This window comes from Cuculus canorus, chromosome Z (assembly GCF_017976375.1).
Source record: "Cuculus canorus isolate bCucCan1 chromosome Z, bCucCan1.pri, whole genome shotgun sequence".
Classification (NCBI taxonomy): Eukaryota; Metazoa; Chordata; class Aves; order Cuculiformes; family Cuculidae; genus Cuculus; species Cuculus canorus.
The window spans coordinates 27,534,240-27,557,854 of NC_071441.1; the positions used below are offsets into that span (position 1 = coordinate 27,534,240).

At 37.6% G+C, this 23,615-nt stretch overlaps 1 protein-coding gene across 5 annotated transcripts in view; it reads left to right on the forward strand.

Annotated features, from left to right (window-relative positions):
• The window catches only part of CEMIP2 (cell migration inducing hyaluronidase 2), a 49,298-nt gene that overhangs the window by 20,830 nt on the left and 4,853 nt on the right, over positions 1-23,615 (forward strand). For 4 of the 5 annotated variants that reach the window (XM_054054203.1, XM_054054204.1, XM_054054202.1 and 1 more), the window contains exons 5-21: positions 2,170-2,339; positions 3,572-3,760; positions 6,426-6,595; positions 9,028-9,237; positions 9,595-9,800; positions 10,389-10,458; positions 12,601-12,729; positions 13,737-13,825; positions 15,703-15,834; positions 16,313-16,348; positions 17,039-17,194; positions 18,838-19,015; positions 19,500-19,715; positions 20,462-20,670; positions 21,180-21,365; positions 22,520-22,739; positions 23,287-23,385. In XM_054054203.1, the coding sequence (XP_053910178.1) occupies positions 2,170-2,339; positions 3,572-3,760; positions 6,426-6,595; positions 9,028-9,237; positions 9,595-9,800; positions 10,389-10,458; positions 12,601-12,729; positions 13,737-13,825; positions 15,703-15,834; positions 16,313-16,348; positions 17,039-17,194; positions 18,838-19,015; positions 19,500-19,715; positions 20,462-20,670; positions 21,180-21,365; positions 22,520-22,739; positions 23,287-23,385 (2,665 nt within the window). Of the gene's footprint in view, positions 1-2,169; positions 2,340-3,571; positions 3,761-6,425; positions 6,596-9,027; positions 9,238-9,594; positions 9,801-10,388; positions 10,459-12,600; positions 12,730-13,736; positions 13,826-15,702; positions 15,835-16,312; positions 16,349-17,038; positions 17,195-18,837; positions 19,016-19,499; positions 19,716-20,461; positions 20,671-21,179; positions 21,366-22,519; positions 22,740-23,286; positions 23,386-23,615 lie in introns of those variants that run through there. The other variant, XM_054054206.1, reaches the window with a different exon arrangement.

Below are 23,615 nucleotides of genomic sequence, written 5' to 3' on the forward strand. Positions count from 1 at the left end.
GACCATTATTTTCAGTTGGTTAGAGTTTGGATGGGACAGAAGAGGATGCATAAGAATTATTAAAGCAGGAAGCTTAAGCAGCTGTGCCATTTGTTCATTTGTTGCAAATGACTTTTTGCAGTGCGTGTTCTGAATGTGGCTTTGTTACGCCGGGTTGGCAATACAAGTGAAAGGGACCCTGAGTCTTCCAGCTGCCAGTCTGTTCTTCACTTTCCACTGAGATGGTGTTGCATAACCTGTATCTGTTTTCCAGGAAATCAGTCATTTAGTTTTTCCATTCTATTCTTACCCCTCACTATCCTGCAACATGTTTTCCAGTAAGTTTCCTCCCTCTGCTTTGGCAGAGGAAGGCTGGGCCATCAGTCAGGATGGCATGTTCTGACCTTGGTTCCTGTCTCCCGTCAGGAGCACATTTGTGTCAATAGCTATGTAAGCGTGTGGTCATTGGATGCAAAGTGCTTGTGGTGCTGCCTCTGAAGCAGTTTTGCCAGAGGTGCTGGAGCCTATAATAAGTACCTCCTCCTGAAAGCAGTGAAGCCCCTGTAGTGGTTGTGCAGGTAGCTGTGCGGCCAGCCTCAGCCACAACCTGACCTGAAGGTGTGTGTTTCTGGTGCTCATCTCTGCCCATGACCTCCACACTGGTTTGTCTGAAATGAGGAACTTCTTCAGCCTGCAGCTGGGAAGAAGGAGCCTTTCTTCATTCTCTGCTGAACTGGTTCTTGTCTACGCTCATTAATCAGTAGAGGCACTGTAAGCACATAAAATTGTCTTGTTCTGCTGTGGAAGACAGGCAAAAAGCTTTCCATGAGTGCTTACTGAGGTAAAAAAGGGTCATTTTGTTAAACCTGTAAAGCTAGTGGAGGAGGTTTCAACATGGACATGACTACTCAATTACATCCCTCTTTCTCCTCTTCTTCTTCCTGCAACATATCATGCATTAAAATATCGATATTTATTTTGAGTGTTGGCATGTGAAATATTCAGCTTGTTTGCTGCTGCTTCTGAGAAGCTGGCCCAGTATGTGCTATTGCTATGAACAGGTTAATACTGAACAGTTTCATTTGGCCTTTTAATCCCAATCAATAGGAATATCGTGAGAGAACTGAAAAATGACAACTGGATTGAAGGTGGTTTTACTATTGAACTTTGATTCCATCATTAGCAACAGCCTATAGTCCTGCTAGCTGATGCTGTTTTCACTTGGGGTGAATGATTCAACTTTAATGATGAAAAATTGTTCATTTTTTTAATAGATGATCTCAACTACTTCCTGTACACACATAATTATGGCATTACAGAGCAGTGAAGGAGAGCAAAATAGTCTTGTTTTTTGAAGTTGGTAGCAGCTTTCTGTGGCATGCAGTTAGTTTTTAATTTCCAAAGCCTTTGATACATTGAACAGAGCTGTAGGAACAGGAAATACATCCAGGACAGTTCCTTGCTCCATGTAGATTAGATGCTCAACCAAGTAGGCATCCAGCTGAGTGAAGGGCAACAGATGGGGAAAAAAGCAAAAATCGTGGTCTCAGCCTTCAGAAATATTGATGATCCCTCATGGAATGGTTGTATAACAGAATACGGGTTGTTTTCTGGGTCTGAGTATCATGAAAGACCCAGAAGGTGTTGGCCATCCAGCACACTGATCACCAGCAGCTGCTGCTGGCTGTGTCCATCCCTTACAGCCTGATGAAAGTGCAGTCACCTGGGCCTCCTGGCCACAGCTCCAGGCTACCATTTGCTGCGGAGCTGTGACAGTAGCAGGCTGCAGCAGATACATCCGCACTGGCTTCTAGTCTTCCAATGCCCTGGTAAAGCTGTTTGGGAGCAGATCCTTTATCACTTCTGTTGCTCATCTCTTGCGATTTGCTTTTGGAAAAAACTGTCTTCTTGATTCTTGTACTAAAAATGTATCTGAAAGTCTTCTCCTTTAAGAGCTCTTTTATTTGTCAGTTTTTATGTAGGATGTGTAATAATTTTAAATTGTTTCTTTTTAATGAGGTTTACCCATTTTTATTTTGCATTTTGAATTTGCATTTTAAAATTGATTTCAAAGAACAAGCAGCAAAAGGATTATTTATGACTTCTGTGTTCCTTGTTTTATCCTTTACCTGTTTGTGAAGAATGTGCTAAGTACCATTCCATTTAAACTTTTACTTCCACTTCTTACAGGCAAGCCTGGGCTTTTGTTGGTGTCATAGGTGGTGGAAATTCTTCCTGTAATGAATCAGTGAGAAACTATGAAAATCACAGCACTGGTGGTAAAGCTCTTGCTCAGAAAGAATTTTTTACAGTGGATGGTCAGAAGTTTGTTGTGAGAGCTTACAGTGAATGGAATGATGGTAAGAAAGCATTTTGTGAAATCCTACAATGAGGGAAGGAGTAAAGAATTTTGTCTGTGTTTTTTTCATTAGAATTGTTGGTTGTAATTTAAATTTCTGAGTGCTGCTTTAATTTTTTTCTTGCTATGGATGAGGTACGAGGACACAGTTCTTCAGTACAACCTATTTGCTTAATCTATATATGCTATGTGAACAGCATAACATTAGGAGCCTTCATTTTTAATGGATTTGGATAGAGATAAGGAGCTTTATAAAAGACTGAAACAGGCTTTTTGTTGTTTTTCTTTTAGTAATTTGCAATTCATGTATATTTTTAATCTAAGCTTCTCACATGGTTATTATGTTCCTGAAAAGAAAATTTGGTAGAAGCCAATAGAAATGTTTTATTTTTGTTACAACCTTGTTTTGCTGTTTGATGCCTAACTTTAGGCAGCTTTTTTTATACCAACTAGAATTTGTGGTATGAAGAGCCAGGAGGGCCCACCACTGCTTTTATCCTTTATTAATACTTGCATTTAAGATATCTTTGATCTGAGTTTTGCTTTTCATGGACAGCCATCTTTTTTTGTTTGTAGAATTATTAAACAGTGTTGGTTTTGCCTCAGCAGAATAGTTTTTTTAAGTTAATGTGATATTTACTTGTTAAATAATTGAGATATTTGATACTATTTCTTTAGTGTTCACTGCAGCCCTGTGGAAATATATGTTAAAAAAATCTAACTAAATACATCTTTTACTTGCTGGTACTGTAGAGTTAGGGTCAAGAGTAAGTAAGAGTTGCTGAACTTACAATGCAGTGAAATAGCATGTGTGTATAATTTAGCCTGCCAAATTGTTTTATTTGTTGTGAACAAAAAGGAAAGTCCCCCTACTTTGTTTTGACATGTCCTTGATTACATGTGTAGAGTTTTAAATGGCAGAAAAATGTCATTTGAAATGAGCGAAGATAGCTGGACCTACAAATTGTTGCCACGTGATATTCAAGTTTTTATAAAAATAAAATCATAGATTTTTTTCCTGTCACTGTTAGTTCCATCTTTTCCATTTGTTTCATTAGAGAAATAAGCAGGCTGTTGTAGTATCTCACACTGGCACATTTCAGAGCAGAATTGTACTTGAGGGCTTTGAAGCTTATGCAATGTCATATGATTCTTATTAGTATCTTCTTGGAGGTGGTTTCATACAAAGGTGAATATAACCTTATGTTGTGTTTACTTTTTCTTTTTTATTAGGTGTCCCAGTTTCAGGCTTCCAGGTAGAAGCTGTAGGTGGAGTGATACTGAATCTTCTAGATGATGTTAGTAGTTGGGAGCCTGGAGACCGGATTGTGGTTGCAAGCACAGACTATTCAATGTATCAAACGGAGGAATTCACCCTCCTTCCCTGCCCAGAGTGTACTAAGCATCAGGTCAAAGTCAAAGGTATGAGAGCAGTAACCATTTAGATATTTGTGAGAAATACATATTCACAGTAGTACACCCCAGACAGTCCCTTTCAGGTGGGAGCAATAAAGAACACCTATCTCTCTGTTTCTCCTTGCTGTAAAATTGCAATGTGTAGTATCAGGTCTGCTTCACAGCTAGTTTTTATTTCTCCTTTCTTCCCAGGCTCATTGAGTGCTTCAGTTTTCTTCCAAGAGGATTATGCTTGTTTTCCTTTCTTGGCTCCTTTCTGTTTTTTCGCTGTTCTCTTCATAAATCCTTGAATGGCTGTTGTGGTTCTTTGCCTTTCATGCCCTTCCCATCTTTTGAAGTATTATGATTATAATTTTTTCTGAGAAAGTGGAAAGAAAGGGGAGAAAGAAGAAAATTGCAGTCTTTGAACCTGTCTCTTTTTTTCTCCCTCAGTTCCTCCTCCATCCAGCAAAATGGTTATAAAATAAGTGGCACTTCCAAACCTCTGCTCACACAGGATATCCCTGAGTATTTGCAGTTTGTTTTTCCATTGGGTGTGATGTGCGTAAAATGGTCATGCATGTTGTTGACCGTTTCCTTTTTTATTATCTGAGTCATTCTGCTTGACTTCACAAGAACCTCCCATGAGACTGGCTCCCCGGCTCTGCAAGCGTTTGTGTTTTCCTTCTACCACTCTGTGCCAGCACTCTCCTCCCCGGTTGTCCACAGGTCATTAGCAGCCCCTCTCACTTTCTTTTGGGGCTGCAATGCCAGCTTGCAGCACGAACTAACTACTTCTGTTTTGTAATATTAGTTTGCAGCAGGTGATCGGTGCTCTTCAAGATCTGATTTTGTCCCATTTGCCTCTGTATGATGTGACTTCCTCTTCTTCAAACCACTGTTCTCTTTCCCTATTCTCGGAAGATTTCTTTGAATGCCCTCAAACTTTCCTGTTCCACCATGTCTTAAGGGACTGCCAGTTTGTATGTCCACTATGTAGTGCAGTTTGCATCCCACAGCATTTGTTAGTATGGGTCAGGTATGTTTTACTACATTGGTTATGGAAAAACGGTTTTAAGTTCACCTTATTATGTGTCAGAGAATACTGGAGTGTGTGAAACTGCAGAGCTGACTTAGCGTCATCAGGCGTGACATTTCTTGGTCTTTGTTCTTAAGTATCTCACGTTGTGTGTGTTACTGAGCACAGTATTTTAAAGAGCAAGCTAAATTTGAAGGTTGCAGTATGAAGTTTATTTTTGCAAGTTTTACAATGTGGCATAAAATACAAAATCTTTTTTTTTTTTGTAAATAAATAGTATCTGAACAATATGTAAATCTTTAAAAGATGTTAAAGGAGATTAACTGACCCATATTAATTTTATTTCATTCCCAGTATCAAATTTACTTTTTCATAGTAACAGACACTTCTCAAAAATCCCCAAATCACCATACATATTCGTTCCTTTAAGAACGTATTTTCTGTGGAATGACCAACTCGACATGCTGAAGAACTCACCATCTTTTGAAATTTTCTGTGTTTTTTGCTAAATTTTTAGCTATTTAGGCCCCTTTGTAGTATGAAAACTAAAAAGTATTTTTTTTTTACAAGGCCTAGTTGCTCTTTCTTTATGCATGCTAGTCAAATAGATGGAGAAACAATAGGTAAGCCTTCAAGGAGAGGAGTGGAGTACCATTTACAGATGACTACTGTCTTTTAAAATCCTCAGCAGCAGAATTAATACTACTGTATTCATATTCATATTCTGCTTCATATTGTGGTAATGAAAATTTAGGTTTGTATTCTTTCTAAGCTTTGAATAGTTTGTATTCAGAGAATGAATAAACTGAAGGAAAAACCCAAGAGGAAAAAAACATTTAAAAAAATAAACACATAAATGCTTTTTAAGGTTTACAGGACCAGGTAATTTTCTCAGTTTAAATGAGCAAATAAAAAATTGATTGTTTCTTTGGAAGAACAGTGTAAAAACAGAGTATCTTGTTCTCCTTAATTTTAGTTTATGCATTGTCAGAATAGCTACGTAGGAAAAAGCGGATTTAGTTAGGAAGGCAAATCATTTTTTCTTTCAGAGGGAGACATACAGTATTTTTTGAAGATGTTTTGGCCTCATTTTCAGTTCTTCACTTCAGAAGAGGCTCAACAGACATGGTCTTTTTTCTTTCAAAGCAAATCTGCATCTATGTTTCATTAAAAGTTTTCTAGATATATTGTATTCTTTTAAACTTTTCCTTGTTTCTTATACATTTTGTTCAGAAACTATTGGACTGAAATTAAGATGCACTTGCAAATAAGGTGTTGAGATTTGTTTAGGATTAGTTTGCCTTACTAAAATGATAGATACATGATCAGCACTTTGTTTTGGAAGGAAACGCAGAGTAGCATACTGGATTCATTGTCCTGCAAGATGCTTAACTATCATTAAGTCAGCTGCAGTCTGGAAAGGGGGCATTTGCTTGGTATTAGCTAATTTAATGTTCATAACCTAATGATTACATGCTTTTCGGGTGCCTTGGTATAAGAAAAACCGAAGAAAAATAGCATGCTAAGGTATCAGAATGCTTGGGTTTTGTGGCTACAATTAGCTTGTTTATATAAAATAAATTGGTTTTGTTTTTAATCAATGGCAACTCTTTTTTTCTTTTTTCCTCCCCCTTCAAAACTATTTTTGGACAGAAAATCCTCAGTTTCCTCATGTAGGAGAAGTTATTGATGGAGTGGACATGAGGGCAGAAGTCGGAGTTCTTACAAGGAACATCTTAATCAAGGGGGAGATAGAAAATACCTGCTATCATGAAAAGGACTGTCAGTTCTTCAATTACGATACATTTGGTGGACATATCAAGGTCTGAAAAATATTTTAAAGTAGATTTCTGTCATGTAAAGGCATGTTGAGGACGAAAAGACTAATGCTAAACTTGGAGAGGTGTGGAAAATTAAAGCATCAGTTTGTACTGTGCTTTGCATAGCAATGACTTCATTCTTAGGTTTCCCAAAATTAGATATAACTCATCAAGACTAAGTCTGCAGAATTAGAGGAAGGGATATCAGTGCATGAAATGTAAAGTATCCAGCACATGTTACAACATTGTATGGCAGGGATTGAACCTTACAGGTGACATTCATGTAGGTACATACTGTGATATTCTAGAATAAAGTCTCTTTTCTCTGTCTTCCCTGCTTTCACTTCCGTTCTTCTTTCCCGAGTCATAAGCATTGAGTCCTAGAGATCTTTTTTATCTGAAATTGACATTACAGGGTCATGGAGAGGAAAGAAAATGAATCGGACCATGGCAGTTTATTTATTTTATTTTGTTTGACAGTACTAAAATTATGTAAAGGAAACTGCTTTTAGTGTCTTGTATTGCCGTAAACATAAAGAAATCTGAGGGAAAGTAATATTCTTGAAACTAATATTTAAACTCTTATTCACTTACGTTTTAAATGAAAGCAGTCTATCAGCCCTCCACTGATGCTGGAGAAGTTCGAGACCTTGTATTTCAAATGCAAATGTAATTGTACTCATTATGTGCTCATCACAGTTTAAATTTCTCTTTCTCATATATTTGGATGCAGATTTTAATTTTATAGTGGTGGACATAATTGGGAAAGAAAATACGCCTTTTCCCTATTGTGTGGCAGCTTTGGTTCTGTGGAAGAGAAGTAGGTGGGCTCAAGGCACTCTTTTGTGTTTAAGATAATGTAATGAAAAAAGTTAATGACAAGCTGTGAATCTTGCAAAGCGTGACCTTGATTGCCACAATAGCACAAATACAGCACACCCCTCAGATGTCTGGAAGGTAGAGCAGAAAACAAACATTTTGAGTCATCAAAGTCATTATACTGTTCCCAGGAGACTGTTCAGAGTAGCTGAGTGTCTGCTGCCAAACCTAGACTTCAGCATTAAAAGTATTTTTGTCTTAAGTTAGTCTTGCATACTCTAGCAGAGGAAGCCTAGGCACTAGCAAATGTTAATAGCCTTAGGGGTTTTGTTCATCCTGGATTTTCTGCTGGTCACTGGGACTGCAGCATAAAATGAAGCTTGGTGGCAGTAAAGAGAGGCATTAGTTTGTAGTCTTAGGCCTGCATTAGTGCTTATAAATGTAAAGAGTCAGAGATCTCGAGGATGCCTGACCATCACTATATTTTAGGCATACAAACCTTAGGAGTGCAATTCAGGAAGTGGAGGGGGAAAGCCCATGTTACTAATTTCCCTAAAACACAAAGAACATAAAGTGGTTATTGTTTATAATATGCAATACAGGTAAGTTAATGAAATAACAAAAGTTTTTTTCTCAGTTCCTTGTTGTTTAGCTGTAGCACTTGGTTTCTGTTTTCATAGCGGGTTAGGTGGAAGAGAATACTTCTGCTTTCCGTAACACTACAGTGCCATTATGGTTTTACTTTGTATTATGTAGTTTTACTGTGAAGTTGTATGATTCTGAAGGCAATTTCATATCTTCCTTAATAGAGAAGTTCTTCTAGAGTGCTGTATCTAGTTTGGGATTTCCATTGCAAAGATGATGTAGATGCATGAGGGTATGTCCAGTAAAGGTGGTGATGAGTGAGGAGGGGCTGAGAAAACAAAGTGTTGGGTGTGGGAAGGCAGAGAGGAGGGATCTTATTGCTGTGTTCAGGGAGCGGAGAGGCCAGAGCAGTTCTTGGAGGTGCCTGGTGATGGGACAAAAGCAGTGGGACCAAGCTTCCGCAAGAGAAGTTCTGCTTGGGTAACAGGAAAATGAAAGGGAAGAACCAATTGACATCACACTAGCATCTCTGTGGCTGCAGGTATTTCTTGGGCAGTGTGCTGAGCAGCTGTCTTTTAAGCTGGCCTTGTGCTGAGCTGGCAGTTGGACCAAGTATCTCAACAGGTTCCTTTGAATCTTTATTAGTTTCTGATTTCATTCAACTAAGCTTATCCCAGGTGGACTATGCTGGTACAGCTTCACTATTGGCAGACGCTAATGCAGGTGTCTTCTGTTTATTTGAACAGTACATATTTATACGTAAAGAATGTTTGATATGCTAGCTGGTAAAGGCCAAATGGTAAAGAGTGGCAACGTGTTTGGTGAAAAGTGCTCTGGTTTAGCGATGTGGAGATTTAACTTTTATGTTTATTTATGAAGCCTACTATTTTGTAAGGCAGGGTATAGAGCAAGACAGTAATGTTTGTTCTAACTTGTATTATGTTGGGCTGTGGTAACTGTGTACGTAAGTTTCCATTTGTTAAAAAGCACATGGTTGGTTATTCATTCTGTTTTTCTCATTATATTTTTAGATTTTGAAGAATTTTACATCTGTTCATCTCTCATATTTGGAATTGAAGCAAATGGGCCAGCAGCAGATTGGAAGTTACCCTGTTCACTTTCACCTTTGTGGGGATGTGGATGAAAAAGGAGGTTATAGTTTTAAGACTTACCTTGAAGGTCTTTCGATTCATCACTGTTTTTCCAGATGTGTGACTGTTCATGGAACTAATGGCTTGCTGGTAGGTGCAAGGAGAGTAAAACATACTATGTTGAAATAAATGTTATAAAGAACATTTAGAGTAAAAATAGTCCCCTCCATTCTTGAGTTTGATGCACAGCATTTTTTTTATTACAATGAATAAATGAACAAGTGCAAACAGTAACTTATTTTAAACAGATCTCACCAGTCAGCTAAGCTCTCAAGACATAGTAGTGTGTTTGTAAGGGATAAATAAAACTATGCTTGAATCATCTGAACTGCTGATACTGAAGCTTCACTCTGCAGCTGTGCCAAGATAGTAAAACTAAATGGTACTTGTCAAGTAAAATTGAGTAAATGCTATTGCTGCTGACATAATGAACTTGTATTTCTGCAGATAAAGGACACCATTGGCTATGACACACTAGGTCACTGTTTCTTCACAGAAGATGGTATTGAGCAGAGGAATACTTTCTTCCACAACCTTGGGCTACTCACAAAACCAGGCACTCTTCTTCCTACAGATAGAAACAGCAGCATGTGTATTAGTATTAGGGGTAAAGTGTATGGAAATTATGTCCCAGTGCCAGCCACAGACTGCATGTGAGTATTTCATGGTGAAAAAGTAAAACCAAACCAACTGCAGCAGTTAAAATCCTGCTGATCTTTTCACAATACTCTGACAATAATTTGACAATTTTGACATTGTTTTATGTAATTTAATGAATGCAGACACCTTATATGTAGTTCACATAGTAGTGGTATTAAAAAAAAAAAGTCTTTTATTAAAGAGAAAAAAATAAGAGTAGATTTTGTAGGAAGATTATTGATTTCTGCAATACTTTTTCAATAGACTTCTAAGTCTGCATCTTTACTTCCATATAAAGACATGCACATTCTCAATTTGTCACTGCTAGTTTTTATGCATACTGCTGATCTCTTGTAGAGGCTTATTAAAACAGTTTTTCACTGCACAGAGTATTGAACAATATTTAAATATTGCACATTGGACTTAAGAAAAAAGCATTTGTTTTAGTTTGAAAAGGAGGGTGGTTGGTTTTTTTTTTCATATGTGAAGTAGTGATTTCAGACATCAGTTTAGCTTTTTCTTGTGTGCTCGTTATGAAGGGGAGATACTTATGTAGGAGCTAGAGCTTTTCCATGATAATTCCTTTCTGAATAATATTTCAGGGCAGTTTCAACATTCTGGATTTCTCATCCTAACAATCATCTTATAAATAATGCAGCAGGAGGTTCACAGGTGAGGCGTTTTTATGTATTTCAACACAAACTACCCATGCCTCTGGTATTTCATATTAAGGCGTCTATATTTTCTGCAGTTTGTCATGATTTTACTGTGTGATTGCTCTGCAAAATGCATCTTCATAGTTGTAGTCATTGGAATGAAAAATTACTAAAAAAAAAGTTCAGTGTGTGAAAAACAGCTAAAACACTTCTATTGTTATTTTTTAGTCATTTGTTTCCCATCAGTAATTGCTGACATGCTTTTGCTTGTTGTGAACTTTATATTAGTGCAGATCTCTTGTTGCAGCTCCTTGTGAGGTAAAGCTGACCTAATCAGTACATGTTGTAGAGGAGAAGGCTGGAGCCAGCCTTACATCAGATGAGAGACTGAGCTGTGCATGGTTTTGAGTGGATTTTTCTGAAGAGATCAATGGGAATGGAAGGCAGAGAATATTATTGTTGTTGTAGAGGGTCCACTGCTGGAAGTAAAATATGCATGTCAGTGTACATAATAAACTTATTAATAGAATAGGATTAAAAATATTTAAGTTAAAGGAAACAGCTTACTTGATGTGGTCGTTAAAACCTGCAAGGTCTTTTTCTGCTTCTGCAATATCCCAGTAAATACTTCTTTTGTTACCAGAACGTGCATGGTCAGAGCAAGCATTTGTGGATTTTAAGAAGTTTTGCAATTCCAATACACTTCAATTGGACTACAGTTTAGTACATAACTTTCAGAAACGGAACACTTCAACTGTATTGATACAAACTCTCCTCTGTAGAGCTTTTGCTGGTATAAACTGTAACAATTGACAAGTAAAAAACATAATTGCATTGCCTCTCACAACTCCTTAATTAAACAATGAAGCCTATTGTAAGGGTGTATCAGCAATAGATGCTTCTTTTGTTTGAGCTGTATAAGAGGGGGGAAAAGCCTTTTCCATTTTTCTTAATGCTTGGGAGTGCTTAAGGAGCTTTTAAGTTCATTAAACTTTTTTTCCAAACATTAGAACATGTTTTGGATAAAAGTTACTTGAGTCTGCCAAGCACAGAGCTGTATTTAATTACATGTGAAGTAAGATTTTCATATTTTTATTGATGGAACATCTACATTTGCTTTGGAGTTGTTAATCACCAAGAAGTCAAAGTGTGTCATCATTACAGATGAGAATATGTTACTGAGAAGCAGAATTTCCTGGACTGTTTGGAAAATGAGTATGTTCTCAGAATGAAATCTTTTAAGCCAGAGTGAATTGGCTTTATCCACATTTCTTGAACAGGAAGATGATGACTTTTTCATGAGATGGAGTGCTGAGTGCACAGCTACTGTTTAACTCTTTACTGTTGCCTGTGCAAAGATTATTTTATTTTGTAAGGGCACAGAGCATGTGGTCAGGCAAAATTTTCCATATTTGTAGGTGTCTTCCATGCATATGCTGTCACAATGCTACCTCTTGTGAACCCAGATGTGATTGAAAGGGGAATTTCTATGGGTCTCATTTAGCTGACAGCTTCTTTAGGAGCAGAGATGTTGAAGAAGTGGAGAAAATGAACAGATGCTGAAATTATTACTACATGTTACTGGCACAGTGCCCTGAACTGGCCAGACTTCTTGATGTGCTTGTTTTTGCCTTCTGAAAGCGCTTGTGGGGTTTTTGGCTGTGTCATTAAATTCCAATGTAAGCAGAGATGAACAAACCTTAGTCAGACTGTAACAGTAAGGAGGAGAGGAGGTGGGTTTGCGAATTTTATTGTAAATGGTATAAACAAAGGAAAATCAAGTGTGGGTGATGAAATATAACTGAAATGCAAAAAGTTAATGTTAACTTTGACACTTTTCTGGCTTGAAATGTTAGAGGATATTAAATGTGTGATGTTGCATGGCTTCATTGAGGCTCAATACTTTTTAGCACCTATTATTCACTAGAATATAGCTTTATTTCTGAACTACTTTCTCACTGAGCAGTTGTTTGTAGGCTTTATTTTGGAAAAGTATATTCCATGGTGCACAGTTAGTTTGGGATACATTCTTATTCACTTTCTTACTTAAAATATCGAAGTTCAACTTACCATAAACTTATTTTCTGATTAGGTACATCAGCACTGATGGTAGTATCAGACTCATTTATAAGCAATGTCATTCTCTCCTTACTTGCAGGATGCTGGAATATGGTATCTGTTCCACCGGGTTGCGACAGGAGATTCTCATAGTTTTGCCATTGAAACCAAGTCAGAGCTTACACCCCTAGGAATCTTCTATAACAACAGGGTTCATTCTAATTTTAAGGTAATGTATTATCTCATTAAAAATTTTTTGAAGTTCTTTGTAACTATTCTATGTGACAGCTTGTCTGTTTACATTTTAAACCAATTAAGTGATGGATTCATGCTGTGTTTGAACTGCAGGATTCTGTCTAGGTATTGTAGAGTGTGTTTTATCAGCGTGTGTATGGTTTCTTGCCCCATTTTGAGTGTCCACGGTGTTTAATACACTCATAAGGTGCAAAGAATTAAAATCAATTAATACTTCTAATGAAATACATTTTCTCAGTAGCATTTCAGATGCTTCTCTTTTACCGATGGGATCATTTTCTACTCTGAAGAAAGCTGACCCTTGAAGTCTATTACAGTTGTGATTCATCTAATACCTTCCTGCAATAGCTGTGACTTATTTCCCTGAGTCTCTAAAATACAGTAACCCAGGTGTTTCCATATTGCAATATTCCATATTTCCATATTTCCATGTATTCCATACTGGTATTTTATCAAAAGACTCAGCCTAGATACAAGCATTCAGTGTTGTTTTATTAGTGTGACATTATTATCTTTTGCACATTCAGCTAAGTGAAGTTGAAGTCCTTAAATTAATTCTCTCATTTGTAATCTAGCTGCTCTGTGTGTATGTGTGTGTGTGTATATATATATATATATATATAAAAATATGTGTAATGACATTTACAAAGCCATCTAACTTATTATTAAATCTAATAAAGTTCAGAATCACCATTGAATTATTTTACCAAGTGAAACTGATTTTGCCTTACTGTTGAGTGTCTGGGATACCAAGAAACGATGCACTCTTTTGTAGAAGCTGTGTTAACAGTATGTTTGGGACTGTGGAGCATTTCTTCAGGTTGGAATTAAAACATGTTGAATACAAAAGTGAAACTGAAAGATCTAAAGCATTTCTAATACATGTATTGAATGCAATGTAAAGTTTAAATTTTAGAAATTTAATGTTTACTCTGTCATTACTTTTGGATTGCATAAGTTTTCTTTCCTTGCTTGTTTCAGGCTGGTTTGTTCATTGATAAGGGCGTTAAGACAACTAATGCTAGCGTTGATGATCCCAGAGAATATCTTTGTTTGGACAACAATGCAAGGTAAAGGATTTCAAGTGGCTGAAAAATGGCAATTTCCTGAGAATCTCTTTAGAATCATATGAAGAAAACCATTTTTAAACTAATATGATTATTTATAAATAATAACTTAAACCTAAGTTCGTATATATTCTTTTTCCTCATTTGTTCATCAGTTTGGGAAGCCTTAAAGGAGTTGGCTGAGCCCTCACTCAGGGTAGTTTTCAGCCTCCTAGAAGACATAATTTTAAACATGCTCTACCGCATGCCCAAAGTATTTTCTGAAATTGCTGCTAAAAGTGAAGTCTTAATTTAAAATCTACTCTTCTGATTTGTGACTGATTTTTGAATAGTTGTTAAAAAAAGGCTTAATAGAGTCAAGTAATACACCCACTTGCCTTTCCTGCTGCTGAATGCTTCTTGCTGTACCTTCTGGACTTGGAGATCATAGTTCAGTGATACAGTTTTACTGAAGGCTGTTTGCAGAGACAGTACGATCAACCACATTTCCTTTAGTTTACAAAGTGAGAAAAAATAATGGGGAGTCTACGAAAATACTGTCCCTGGTTAATCTTCTCCTGAATTTCAAGTAAAATAGCCTGGAATAGTGGTCAAAAGACACTATCAGAGAACTGTGTCTGTCAACATTTTTATTTTGACATCTAAGCTTTGGGACTGAAAATATAGTTCACAAGATTATCTTTGTTTCTGATGGACCTGTCTTTATGATGTATGTAGTTAAGTCATAGTTGCAGATGTGGAGAGGAAGGTTCCCAGTTTTGGTAGTAAAATTTGTGATTTGGAATTTAACTTTATAGTTAAGAGTTTTGGCAGAAAACCCGTTTAACCCTTGTAGATTACTTCAGTCATAGCAGGCAGTCAAGAGGACCATACAAGGGGCAGAATACCCTGTGAGAACCACTAGTATGTTGACAGGGCATCAATGGAGTAAGCAAAAAACTTGTGCATGAGGTGAAATTCATGTTGCATAGCAGCCACACAGGCACTCTGTTTCTACATAAGGCCACTAGTCATTGTGCATGAAACCAAACTGGAGGGATTTAAAGAATTGAGGATACTGGGACTGTCAAAAAGAAACATTCATCCAGTCTTCCCTTCTTCTCTTGGCGATGAGCAGGGCAGATCCAATTTAGAGTACAGGTGATCAGGATAAGAGGCGTATGTATCTTTACCTGCTCAAAATGCATTTTTGTATTTTTTTTTAATGTATTGCTTTTTCTCTGGAATCTTGAGGATAATTGAGTGAAAGCTACCACCAGTCATTAATCGGGTTGTTTCTTCCTGTTGTCTAAAACAGACTTCAACTATAACTTACCATACGAGACCATCTTGGTGGCCATGCAGTGTCTGGGTTGGGATAGAAAACTACCACAGGTGTGCTTGAAGAAGGAGCACTCCCCAACATCAGAAGACTTTGAAAGATTTGAAGGAGCAGTTAAGCAAGCGTTCAGCCTTTTTTTCCTATAGTGCATAGTAGCCCTGTGTATCTTTCCAAGGAGCTTTTAATACCCTCCATCAAACTTTCACATTAATGCTGAAGCACAAGTTGGGGCAGAGTACTTTGAGGAGGGCAAAAAGGAAGGGGATAAAAGGAGGTGAGATACAACCAAAGAAACTCAGAGAGATTGAGCAAAAGCCTGTGAGAGTTACTGGAAAAGAGAAGTTTTGTGTTCCTGCTTTATTATGCCCTGAAGACTTGAGAGAAATAGAGAACTAGAGATGCACCTGGTTTGGGGCTCTGTCATTACAAAAATGAAGCAGAGTGGATTTTGCCCATCAGATGAGCATGAATGTTCCAGACTTTCTCAGGACAATATATATGATACGTGTAAAACAAACAGTGATCTTGTATTGAGCGTTTGGGTTTTCATCTGTCACAGGTTTCGACCTCATCAAGATGCAGACCCTGAAAAGCCCAGAGTTGCTGCCCTGATTGACAGATTAATCTCTTTCAAAAATAATGACCATGGAGCATGGGTCAGAGGAGGGGATATCCTCGTTCAAAACTCTGGGTAGGTGTCGAGAAGTATATAGCTGCATGTTAAGAAATTTACCCTGCAGCTTTGTGAAAGTGCATTACAGCAGGGTTGTAAGAGAAGATTCATACTTCACTCAAGGTACTTCTCAGTGTCTTGAACTGCTTTCACACTATCCCACTACTTTTAAATGAAACAAGTTTATTCGTGATTTAGATGAGAACCTGCTCTAAATGACAGAAAGAAACTATACACTAAAAAGTCTAAAAGTTGGTAGAGACAGTAAATTTATACTGAGGTATCTATGGTTTCCCCTGAAGCCCTTATGGTTGTACTTAAAATATATAGAAAATTATTTGATTTTTTTTTTGTTTGACAGCAACATTTTTATAACAGTTATTAAGCGTGTGGTGGTTCCGTTAATAGAAAAATTCAGGCTTTCTTCTGTGCTTTTACATTAGCTTGTTGTCAGATAATGCAGAAAAAGTGACTGATGCATTGAACTTTCTTTCAGGTTTGCAGACAATGGAATAGGTTTGACATTTGCTAGGTGAGTACTTTGTTATTCACTTCTGGTTTTTCTTGCCTAGAAAATATACATCTATCTATTAAAACTAATAGTTACACTTTAATAAGGCTATAGTTTAATTTTTAGGCCCAATTCTATTTCCAGTGGTGTAGGTGAGGCTGTAAGGGCTACAGACTGACACAGTTGCCAAAATTTGCACATTAATTCAACCTGTGCTTGAATTGTAGTTTTACACTACAATTCGCTACCTCTTCACTAGAATGGTTATGTTTATCCAGGTATTTTTGGTATTTTGTGATTCCTTGGGCAGTTTTGGTTTTCCTCCTGAACAATTGAAACTGAGTAATGGAAAAGAAAGAGGATGAGCATTTAGAGGGAATAGTCTCTTACCTGATTCCTTTTTATTAGGAACTTGGCTAGTAAAACAAAATTGCTGCGACTTAGCCTATGACAACTGGTTATAGGATTATAAAAGTGGACTTTCAAAGAAAGAGTGCTGCACTACAAAGGGACATAGAAAATCTAATGCTTAGCTCTCTTAGTGTGTGGTGCTGTTAATGATTAAATTTATTGTTCTATGTGTTGTGAAAGAAGTCTAGAATACTCTGCTTTAGGAGGACTGTTAACAGAAGTAAAGTAGAACTGTGCCTTGGTATGTTCATCTGCTGGGGAGTCTTTGCTAAAAGCTTGTCTCTGACTTTGCTTTGATAGTGATGGGAGCTTCCCAAATGATGAAGGTGCCAGCCAGGAAGTATCTGAGTCACTGTTTATAGGTGAAAGCAAGAATTACGGGTTTCCAGGTGGCCAAAATAAGTATGCGGGAACTGGAGGAATAGACAACAAGGCACGCACTCTGCCTAGAAATCGGTGAGTGTGCTATGAGTGAAGGAAATTATACAAGAAATGTTCTCTGTATTAGGTGTAAACACCTTTCTTGCTTGAGCTGTGAGAGGCTAGGACTGTTGAAGTTGACACTTTTGTTTTATCACATTGTGTGCTGCTGTATCACTCTTGCCTGTTTACTGAGTCAGCTTTCATCTGATGCTACCACAGGTTGGTTTTCTGTAGCAACCTCTCTGGGCACCCTGTATCAGTGCTTAATCACCACCACAGTAAATAAGTTTCTCCTTACATTTAGGAGGAACCTCCAGGTTTTCAACTTGTGCCCATTGCCTCTGGTCCTTTGTTGGGCATCACTGGAAAGAGCATGGCTCTGTCTTCTTTGCTTCAGAGATTTTTATATGCTGATGAGATTCCTACCCGAGCCTTCTCTGCTCCAGGCTGAACAGTCTGACATCTCCCAGTGTTTTAGCCTATGGGAGATACTCTAGTCTCCTAATCATCTCTGTGGGCCTTTCTTGGACTCTCTCCAGTAGCTCCATGTCTGTCTGTACTGGCGACAAGCACTCTTGGTGTGGCTTCACAAGTGCTGAATAGATGGGAAGGATCGCCCCCCTCAATCAAAGAAGCAGGCAACACTTCTCCCAGTGCAGTGCTAGATACCATTTGCCTTTTTGCGGCAAGGACACTTTAATGACTTATGATCAACTTGGACTTCATCAGTGTGGAACTTGATGAGGTTTCCATCTACCCACTTCTCTAGTCTGCCTGTCAAGGTCTGTCTGGATGACAGCACAACCCTCTGGTGTATCAGTTGCTCATTGGAGTTTTATTCGTTCTGCAAATTTGCTGAGACTATACTCAGCCTCGTCATCAAGATCACTAATAAAGTCATGAAATAAAATTGGATCTAGTATTGACGTATGGGATGCACCAGTAATTACTGGCCTCCTAACAGACTTCATGCCATCACTCTCTGGACCCACCCATTCAGCTAGTTTTCAATCCACCTCACTACCCTCTCATCCAGCCAGTACTTCATGAGGATCTTATGGTTTGCAGTGTCAATAGACTTAGTGAAGTTTAGGTAGATCATGCTTGTTACTCTCCCCTCAGCTACTAGCCCAGATATTTCATCACAGTTTAAGAAGTTGATCAAGTGTGACTACTCCTTGGTGAACCCATGTTGATTACTCCTGATGACTTTCTTGTCCTTCATGTGCCTTGAAATGGTTCCCAAGGTTACCTGCTCTGTCACCTTCCCAGGGATCAAGCTGAGGCTTACCAGACTGCAGTTCATTGAGAGTTCCTTTTTGAATTTAAAGTGACATTTGCTTTCCTCTGGTCTATCAGCACTTCTCCCAGTTGCCATGACCAGTGGAAGAGCAGATTTTATTATTATTCTCCTGCTGTATTTCCCGTGTTGGGAAAGGGGCACATTTGCAAGTGGACAGTGATAGCTCTTCCCACAGGAAATTCAAAACGGTAGGGGATATTTTGCATCATTGGATAAGTGCAGAAACAAGCTTTCCTTTACTATTTAGCCTGCCAGTCATTCTCTTAATGTTGCTTTATTGATTTCTCCAAGAGGAAGAAATGTATTTGATGCAAATTCAGGCTTATCATGGGTTTTGTTAGAGAATGCTATAAATATTTGCTTGCATTAACAGGACATTTCCAATCAGAGGCTTTCAAATTTATGATGGACCTATTCACCTTACCAAGTGCACGTTCAAAAACTTTGTGCCAACACCAGACAGATTTACCAGTGCAGTTGGATTCTTGATGAAAAATCCGTGGCAGATGACACCAAAAAACAACATTTCTCTTGTGAAGTTTGGTCCAAATGTAAGTTTAGTATGAGTTTTCTGTTGTTATTGCTTATGGCTTTCTTTTCTTACTGTATTTAAAATCCAAGGGTCCTATGTCATCTTTTCCATACATCTCTACTCCAGAGTTTCTCTCTTAGTTAGAAGTCACTCAGGGTGTATCCTTTGTCTCCTGAGCGGAAAATAACACCAGAGGAGATGTAGGATATGTTGGAATAGTGATCTCTTTTATGCCTAATGGTAAAGCTGAAAGGAGGTTCTGTGAAGTTCAGTGTATCTTTAGTTATGAATTTTCAGTTGCAAATTCTGATACTATTGAGAAGCAAGGACTGGCCTGATCCTATTAATTAAAATTGAAATGTTGATTTTGCAAGATTCCACTCTCCTTGCTATAACTTTTAAAATCATCTTTGTCAAATTTCTGTGTTCCTGCGGGTATGCAAGTGTTTGTCTGTGCTTTGCATGGGGAGAAACATAATATATATTGTAATTGTTTTTGCCAGGTTTCTTTGAAAGTCTTCTTTGGAAAACCTGGGCCCTGGTTTGAAGAAGGAGATCTGGATGGTGACAAAAACTCAATATTCCATGATCTAGATGGTTCAGTGACTGACTACAAAGATACCTATGTGGGCAGAATGGATAACTACTTGATTCAACATCCCAAATGCATTAATGTTTCAGAATGGAGTGGAGTGGTTTGCAGTGGGACCTATGCACAGGCTAGTACTCTTGTAGCTTTCTATTTGGGGCCAATCAGCAACATGAAGAACTTGTGGGGGCAGGAGGAGTGCAAGAACTGCAAAATTACCTATTTTTTTATTTAAAAATTCCTTGATATTTTAAAAGTACTGTTGTGCATATTACACTTCTCAGCCAGTTGGGTATATCATGTTCCCTTCAGCATGCAGACTGTGAGTACAGTATTAGATGCTGAAAGGTAAAACCAAATGTGTATGTGTGCCTAGAGTTCTGTATTGCAGCCCTGTCCACTAAAGTAGTTTTGTATTGGGCGTGTTTTCTTCTGCCGGAGTTCTGTGTGTCATTTTTTTAGAGTTGATTTTAAGGGGGACACACTCTCTCTCTCTCTTTCTCTCTCTCTCTCTCTCTCACACACACACACACACTCTCTCTCTCTCTTTTTTAATGCAAATGTTAAATACGCCTGTTTGAATACTAATCTCAGATAGTTTTGATCTCCATTCTCATTCCTCCTCTACGTTAGAATTTGGCCAAGTACCATAGTTAATTCTATTTTTTTTTCCCCTTCCTCCCATTTTTTGTCTTTAAAACAGGCAAAATCTAAAACAGTTTTTCAAATAGGGCTCTTCTTCAGGAGATATTTGTGTATTGCATAACTCAAAACATCAAATTGCAATGTTTTGGCTAATAGCATACTGATTATTCTTCACTATTTCATTGCCTTTTGCACAGTATCCAATTTTTCATCCTTGTTAATATCATATAGGTATATGTTCAAACCTGGAATGGGCAGAATCTTTCCATGACTATCGTACGAGATGAGTACCCAGCCAATCCCATGGTTCTTCGAGGTATTAATCAGAGAGCTGTCTTTCAACAATACCAGCCAGTAGTGATGCTCCAGAAGAGCTACACAATACATTGGAATGGGAAAGCTCCAAATGTCACCTATCTTTATCTAATTAACTTCAACAAGTAAGTTTCATTTCTTTCCTGTCATTGATCCATATGGCAATACAGAATTAACGTTCTGCAGAATTAGCCTATGTGGGAGTTTTCAACCATTAGTAAGACTGGATCTTGGGTTGTTTTTTTTTTTTATAATTAGAAACACTAGAGTATGAAAAGCAAGAAATTAAGCAATAGACCTGCACCTAAAGTTAGACTTTTGTCCAGCACAATGTCTTTAAGGAAAACTCTTTGGAGAAGAAAATGTGCAAATAGTGAAGTTGAACAGAATCAGGGTTGAATAGTTGAATACATGATTTTGTTGTCAGAAAAACCTATTAAATATCTGAAGTACAAAACCAGATCTATCCTGATAGTATCAAAGTTACTATAATGTTTAATGAAACACTTTCTGTGGGCAGGGAAAGAAAGATCTGGTTGAGGATATGGGAGCTTTTTGTGTTCCGTATCCGTTTGCTGCATATTGTTTTCTAAGCTGTTTCTGCGGTGAATCATACATTTTATTTTGTCTTCAGGAACGACTGGATTCGTGTTGGTCTTTGTTATCAGCCAAATGCAGATTTTGTTATAGTATTGGAGACCTTTCAAAGGCGGTCATCTGCTCTATCAAGCAAGGTAGAACGCTACATGCCTGTATCTTCAATGATGGAGCTTGAAAATAATCGATCAGAGAAGAAGTTTTACTTTGACAACAGTACCGGGTAAGTCCTTGTAACTTCACCCTGTTGGAAGATGTTCTTTAACCTTAAAATATCAAGTCTGATGGAGTTAAAAGCAACTGATTGAGACACATGGCTAAGGGTAAAGCTGTTGCAAAGGAGCCCAAAGCCAATTTGAGAGAATGCTTTATGTGACTTTGTATCTCCAAAATACAGTGGTTATCAGTGGAAAAGTAAAATACTTTTCCAAGAGCACCATAGTTAACACAAATATTTCCTACCCCTTCCCTGTGAAAAATGTGGTATCTGGCATGCTGCAGAGCAGTGTCTCTCAGGAAGTAACTCCTAAGTCTTAAAAGAAAATTTGTGCCTTCTTGTTAAACAGCAAATTCTAGACATTTCCAAGGAGTTTTCTGCTCCAAGAACATTTTAAGGATGTTCTGAAAATGCTTTTTCAGCCTTCTCAAAAATACTTAGAAGTCCTAGTCTCTCTTTCAAAAGTATTTCTGACAGAGGCCATTGAGATCCTTTTGAGAAATTTGAAATATGGTCAACTTCAAGTAAGTTAAGTCCCACCTACATCACTTATGTGTTTTGTAAATGTTGATCTTTAATTTATAATTTGTTCTTTGATTTATTTTATTCCCTTATCTGCTAATTTGTCTGTCTGTATTAAATATGCAGATGAATGTAGCTTTTGAAAAGACATTTACATTTCAAATGTAAACATTCAAATATATAGTAGAGAATTTACCTGTGTCTCTCTCTTCGTACTATGAACATAATTGCTACTATCACCTGACTTGGATTTCCAGGCATGTGCAGCAGTACAATTACATTATTCAGTGCTAGTGGTTGAAGCTGAATACCTCGTTACTGCTGGGTATCTGCAAAGATATCAAAGCAAAATCTGTGCAGGCAGTTTGGTTTTTTTTCCCTGCATGCCACTTACTTGAGGAATGGTTGTTCTTTTCAAAGCACATAATTCATTTAATTATTCAGAATTTCAGATATGTCAGTAGAGACTTCCTAACTCTAGTAAACCCTAAATATTTTTTAAAGTTTAAACAGTTGTGTGGAAGTGAATAGTATAGTTTCTCTACTTATGAAAATCATGAAATACAGCTGTTAAAATTAAACATAAATACCTATTTTTCCAGCAACTGATCTACATTCTTTTTCTCCCCTTTGTTTAGATTACTGTTTCTATTCCTTCAAGCCAAATATGATAGGGATGGTCACAGTTATTGCTCTTCTCAGGGATGTGAAAGGATCAAGATAGTGACCAAAGATACGGCAAAAGGGATCAGTAACTGTATGGCAAAAGCTTACCCAAAGTACTACCGAGGGCCAACTGTCATCAAGCAGATGCCAGTAAAAACTATTGTACCATGTACAAATTGTGGCACAACTCAGGTAAGGTAAAATAAGCAAAAACTTTCATGAACTGCATAGTTGATGCTGCTGTCTACTTGTTTTAAGGCAAAATTTCAGTCTTTCAGCTCAGAACGCTGTACCTACTGGTTTGTAGTGATCACAATATTAACCTCTGTATGCCAGAAGGTGAGGAGTCCCTTGTATCACAAAGGTTTCGGGTTTTGCTGCGGAGAAGGAACATAAGCAGATCTGATGTCTTGTACTACAGTATTGTCTGTATTCCATGTAGGATAGCTTTGCAGCAGAGATCTGTATGCTGTTGGTTGACCTTCTGTTTTCTTTTTTGGATTGTTGCTTATTGGCATGAACTTGAAATTGCGTTAATTTTTTTAGCTATACAAGCTGAGAAAAATACTGAAAGTAAGGAATAAAAACAGTTACACTATTTTTTGTGCCATAAGTATTACTATTGACAACTGGATGCATTTGCTTTGGAGTGTGGGTGGTCTGTTGTAAAGTATTTTGCATGCTAAACTGCTGAAGACACATGGATATGTGTACTTAAAGTGTTCCATTTGATATCCAGATGGTATTCACCAGTGATCCTCACAAAAACTACCTCCTTGTGCAGATTAATTCATCTGGTAAAAAAGAGTTAAGCAGAGGTCAGCAAGCATTTATTTCTGTAAGTATTCCTTATGGTTTTCTTCTGCCTTTCTTTTCAGCAGTTTATATTACAACAGTTTTACAGCTCTACGTAATGCTGACCTCACTTTTCTTCACTTGAATGACAAGTGTTGTTTTGTAGTTTAAAAAAAAAAGTAAAAAATCTGATGTTTTAACCTCAGAAAATGAGTTTCCGAGGCTCCCATGTGTATTCAAATCCTTTCTTGTTGGAGAGAAAATTGTACCAGT